The sequence below is a fragment of the Carassius carassius genome, chromosome 19 (genome assembly GCF_963082965.1).
Source record: "Carassius carassius chromosome 19, fCarCar2.1, whole genome shotgun sequence".
Taxonomy (NCBI): domain Eukaryota; kingdom Metazoa; phylum Chordata; class Actinopteri; order Cypriniformes; family Cyprinidae; genus Carassius; species Carassius carassius.
This window is the reverse complement of record NC_081773.1, coordinates 18,610,615-18,616,746: the sequence shown is the minus strand read 5'-3', so window position 1 is coordinate 18,616,746 and position 6,132 is coordinate 18,610,615. Positions and strand designations below refer to the sequence as shown.

The 6,132-nt window shown below is 35.9% G+C and overlaps 1 protein-coding gene across 5 annotated transcripts in view; it reads right to left on the bottom strand.

Annotated features, from left to right (window-relative positions):
• Positions 1-4,096: 4,096 nt before the first annotated feature.
• The window catches only part of LOC132095291 (TBC1 domain family member 4-like), a 29,586-nt gene continuing 27,550 nt past the window's right edge, over positions 4,097-6,132 (bottom strand). For all 5 annotated transcript variants that reach the window (XM_059500132.1, XM_059500135.1, XM_059500134.1 and 2 more), the window contains one exon: positions 4,097-4,688. In XM_059500132.1, coding sequence (XP_059356115.1) covers positions 4,455-4,688 — 234 coding nt within the window. In that variant the 3' untranslated portion in view covers positions 4,097-4,454. The remainder of the gene's footprint in view (positions 4,689-6,132) is intronic.

Here is a 6,132-nt window from a genome sequence, read left to right as displayed (position 1 = left end):
TGAAGAAGTTGACAGTTTGGACCTATGTGATCAAGGCAAGGTTTGGCAATGCAGTTAGGGCCTGATAAAATAAATAAATAAATAAAATAAAAATTCTCAGTTAATGACCATTCAAAATTATGTATTAACATAGACATACATACATACACAAAAAGAGTTTAAACATTCTTCAAAATATCTTCTTTTGTTTAAACTGGAAATAAGTTCTCACAAGAGGAGTGAGGAGTGAAAACATGCCCCAAACAAAGTGGTTTGATGGCTAGTATTTTGTAGCACTCCATCTCCCTTTGACATAAGGCCCTTTATTGTGCATCTCTATGAGTGGGTGGATGGACGTGGTATTAAACAAAAAACACCGATAAGGTTGTGTAGAGGAAGTGCTCTGTGCGGCAATCCCCTACTGACTTCCACGATCCGTCCAGGCATTTCCCCTCCACAGGAAACACCCTCACCAGGGAACACATACGGAATGCTGCCTTTTGTTCATAGAGAGAGATAAGCGCTGTGACAATGCTCCAAGTGTGGTATTTTTGCATCCCCTCGTCATCAAAAGGAGGTTTATCGAAACGAAGGGTGGGTAATGTGCTGTCTCCATCTCTCAGCTGGTCCTACATCTGGTCCTATGAGTCATTGTCTACTCCCTGCAGGAAAATTGGGCTCAACTTCCCATCTATCTTGTAAGACTACATATCACCACTTTCTGTTCCAAACATTGCAATTCTTCTGGGTAATGTGGTTGTGAAAGGACTGACGCTCTTTTGCATACGCGTAGACATTTATCAGGCCGAACACAATCAACCGAGACTTTCATTACACTTTCACAGGTCAGGCTAACACTTATTTGTTCAGTTTTTTTTTTTTTTAGGCAAAACTTTTAAAATTTTCTCTCAAATCCATAGCTTTGAAGTCCTTTCTAGTTTAAAGTTAGAATACTTTATGTCTAAAATGTAATTATGTGTAGCTTTTTATATTCTATTTTATTTTATTTTATTCTAGATGCCTGAGATTCAATTCAACTAGAAATACAAAAAGGCAGATTTTCTCTTTTATATACTGTGAACAGCCATAACTATATATTAGTAACAGTGGTATGTGATAAATGTAACAGTAAATGGAAAAAGCTCCATAATGAAAAGAATTACATTTTATGTGTGCATAATAATGTGTCAATACAAAACACCCTCAAACAAATATATCTTTAGATTATGACTGTATACGCACAGAAAGACAAGTTGATAATGAAGACACATCATTTAAACTCTCCAAAGATGATCCATTCGCAAGAGTATCACTGTCATTGTTCATATTGTTGAATTATATACAGAAAATACAAAAATTGTTTTTAAATCTGCCTCTTATCTACTTTAATGCATTTAAAAAAATATTACTACTAAAACAGGACAAACATAATTAAAAAATTAGCAATAAAAAGAAGGAAAAGGAGAAATAAGTGTTCAAAATAATGTGTGACTAGATTTTAAATGATTTAATCTCAAAATAAATAAATAAATGTATTAACATTTATATAAATAATAGTATGTAAATAGAACTATGACCCTAAAACCAAAGGTTTTTTTTTTTTTCCTTGTACATAACTCACTCAAACTGTTATTGTGCATTACAATTATTCCCACTCTCCCATACCCTACTAAACCAGCAGAACTTCTTTATTTCTCCTCTGTATATGTATTAATAACAACAGGGCACATAACGGCAACCTTTTAATTCACCACTGACTTTCAAACATCACCTCAGAGAGCAATCAATGAAATATGCAGTCCTGTTGACTAAACCAAAAACATCTTCAGGCTGTCTTGTTGTATTACATGTCTGCAATGGCAACATTATAAAAGCGTGAAATTTACATCACAAAATAGTGGTGGTATTACAAACCAATACTGGCCTTGAGATAAAGGAGAAGTTCAGCCAACTCTGCATGACTGGAGTCTCAGACCTGCTGTTTAACAGCCTCCGGTCAAGGGAACAACCATAGGGCTCAATTTCAAATTCAAGCACTGTTTGTAGGAGGCTCTGTGTACCAGACAGTCAAGAAAACAATAATGCAAACTGGCTCAAGTATGTCATCATTTTAGGTCTTAAAGGGATTCTGGTGCTCTTCCTGTTATACACATTATTGGTGCCTCAAACAGTAATGCATGGAATTACATATTCATACAAATGATAGGATGAAAATCTAATGCAAGTGTGGAAATAAAAGCATAAAAATAAAATAAAGCTAAAAATAATCACTTAAAATATCACTTTATCATGTTTTTTTATTATTATTTTTTTTCCAGTTGTTAGATGGTGTAAATGCACAACACATTCATATTTTCCCATACAGTCCTGAATATCTTTATTTGACTGGTATGACATTTCAGTGTTATTGGCAGATTTCCATACATCCCAAAATATTGCAAATAAACTGTAAAACACTAAAATAAATAACTATGGCAGTTTTGATCATCATGCATCATCATTTGAGTGTATATTGAGATTAATTACATATAATACTACAAAAATGTGCATTGTGATTGCCATTGTGTTGCTATGATGTTCTGAATGATTTGAGCACTTGCAATGTGGTTGCTCGGAGTTTGCTTACTGACCCCAGTCAAAAGCCTCCTCTCTCATGACTTGTGTCCTTCCGTCAGTGTAGGTTTACAGAATGCTTAACTTGAGCAAGAACAACTAATAATAACAATAAACGGAAACAGAGGTATAAAAAGTTAATTTAATGGAGTATAGAGGACTGACAACTCAGCCTAAACAAAAGAAAGCATCAAGACATTGTTTGCACACTAATCACACACCTTCAGTGGTGACCAAAGATTCATTGCAAACAAAATAAATGTAGTCCAACAAAACTTCGGCAGCATGTGACAATGGAAACTTGATGTAATGATCAACAAGTTTTGGCACATTGAACAAAGTATGAAAAAGAATGACTGATGTATCAAACACATCATCAGACCATTTGCTTTATGTCTTTTTTTTTGTATGAATACATACTATTTTATTATAGCATTGAGAAATATTGAAAATTTGCACGATGAATCATTTGTCCCCCATCCTTCACACTGTAAAAATTTCGGTGTATTTACTAGAATGTACCTCCTCTGAACAGGTGAGGAACAGTATTTGCGGCCCCTTGATTAATCGTGCATATGTTTTGACTTTTTCAAAGATATGCAAGTCTTTTCAATTTGCAATGTCAAAAAATGAAAATTATTCCAAAAAACAATCAATATCTAAAAGAAAGCTGATCAGCTGATCATATTCACGGAACTGGTAACCCCACCAGGCCCGCACTAACACTTCTAGTTGTCACTTTTTGCCATATTATGTTCACTAGAACATAAAATAGCAGAAAGAAGCTCTTGTATACATTTAACAACAATTACATTAGAGTTTATCATCTTACAACAATTGTGATTCATTCATTAAACTGTCAAAACGAGGCAGGTTCTGATCGGTGTAGTGAAGACAAACGTAGATCATATGAAAACAGTCAAACAACAATGAGTGTTCAAGTAAATATTCCTGCTTTAGCTTCACATTCATGTTGTTAGATGAGTGACCAATACAGTGTCATTTTTATTAAGGTATATATACAATCATATCTGGCCAACATCAAGCTGAACAGGTGGTTTAAACCAATGTTTAATCTGTTGTTTTTGTCCTATTAGGCTTATATCCCAAGGCCAAAATGAACAGATCTTTTGTGAACCGCTCTCCACAGCAGAGGAATATTTTGACACAAGTCAAGACCCCTGCACTCTTAAACACTACAAAAATATTTGCGCAGATGTCAAGGACAATTGGTGCCACACAAAAAACAAGTGATCATTTGTAAAGAAACCAAAACAATGCTAAAATCCCCAATGGATTGTGGGATTTTTTTTTTAATGCCCAGGCGACCATTACACACTGCATTTCAAAGATTGCACACGCACATTATTATGGCATAGTATACAACACAACATTCTTCAGGCACACTTCTTCAATGCACACACAGAATACTGTGCGATATCGTAGATGATGGTTTGAAGACAAATTACTCTTCATGTTATTAGACAGTGATTCGCTTGAGGAAACCCAGCAGCACATGGTTTCACTTCCTGCCTGCACTTTAGGTGAAGCAATTTAAGCAAAAAGTTTGAACTGGTAAATATTTGGTTTCCTCCAAACCCCTGGTTTGGAGTGCCAGGTCAAAAATAAACCTTCACAGTGAGCGTATAATCACACGTGGACATTAATGCACAAGTTGTGCAGCTCTTTGGAAAGAAAGCACTTTCGTTTGTTGTCAAGTTTTCTCTGTGAGGCTGCAAGGCGTCAAACGTTCCTCAATTAGGCCATCAAAGGTAAAGCATGATGGGAAAACAAAAGATGAAGAAGCAGGCTAACTCCCTACTGATGTACCTATATGATGCATCAGTCAGTAGGATGGTGATTCAAGGCTTTTTGCAGGCAGTTTCTTTGGCTTTCCCATTGGTGCTGGACTTGAGTTGGGTCATCTCCACATCAGTCATGGCATCCGATGGCAAACTGCTATGCATGCGCTCAATGGTCTTTTGGTAGGAAGCTTTTTCTTGTTCCAAAGAACGGATCAGGTGCTTCATCTTGCTCTCACGTGAAAGGAAGCTCTCTACGCTGCTCTCCAACGTCTGAATCTTCAAACGAGCAGACTGTTAACAAGAAAGCCAAACATGAGAATTAATCTTCTGCAGTAACTATGCACAATTTTTCATGTAACCATATACACTACTGTTGAGGTAGCTTGGGATTGGTAAAAATGTTTTTGAAAGAAGTCTTGATTCATTTATCAGATTAAAATACATTAAAAAAAAATTGAAATATTATTACAATTTTAAAGGTACAGTTTGTAGGACCTGCCACGAGAGGGCGCACTACCAAAACAATAACAATTGCGTGGTTTGATGACGCTAAGAAGGAGCGTGGGATGATGGGATTTGTTGTCTTCTACCCAACCGCTGACGGCCATCAAACAGAGGGTAATATAAATCAAGGATTTAACGGGTGTAATAAAGGATGTCATAATTTTCAAACGTGAGTTCAACGATTTGCACGAGTAGATTACATACAAAGTCAATGCAAAGACGCGATCAGACTATGGATCAGACGCGTCCTCGCGCGGGTCTAGAGATTCGATGCCCCTCGTTTGGCCTGTATGCCCCATAATACTAATCTTGTTGGTCGTTATAATAGCATACGTTTTCTGTAAAGATACGAATCAAAACAACTCACCTGTCGAGTAAAATACTATTTTACGGGAGCTGTCCTTGTCGACAGAACCAGCGGCAGACGGTAAACAGTAATTATGTTTCATAAATAAGTAACACAATCCACCATAAAACGTGCAAGAAGAAGTTAATAAGGAACTGCTTGAAGCAAGCTAGTGGTTTGCTGGATGCTAGACACTACTTCCGCATTTGTCCACGACACTGTTGTCATGTGGTTTCTACATCAGTAAAGGCGGTAACAAAGGGTAACTAACGTCATTGACAGCGACTGCACTGCCCCGTGTCACTGTTTAGAATGGGAATTTTCTCATAATTTACAAGTAGTGGAAAACATTAGAGATATTGTTAGTAATCAGCTGGACAAAATATATAACTCTAGCTTAGTGGTTTTTTGATATTTTACCGCAAATATCTTACAAATTGTACCTTTAAAATAAATGTTTTTTTATTTTAATATATTTTGAAATGTAATTCGGTAACACTATGGCTGATATTATTTATATACTTACATTCATGGTATGAAAATTGAAAAAAAAAAATTTGATCACACTGTAGACCATATTAAATACATCACATTTCATATGAAAATCTTGATATTCAAAAACTGTTCACAGGTACATGTGCCAACTGGGAATTCCAAATTCCTGGGAATAGAACAATGAAAAATTCTGGCAAAAATGGGAACTGTGCAGTAAAGTTAGGTAAAGTGAGTCAGGTCCAGTGACTCAACTAATACTATTAGTAACTGTTAGTTTTGCTTATTTTCAGCAACAGGTTGTTTTCAGGAACAACTTGGAGATGTGACGTTACATGCTTACACTAATGGAGTTTCAAGGATAATTCATTCTCCCACATTCATAAAATCGTA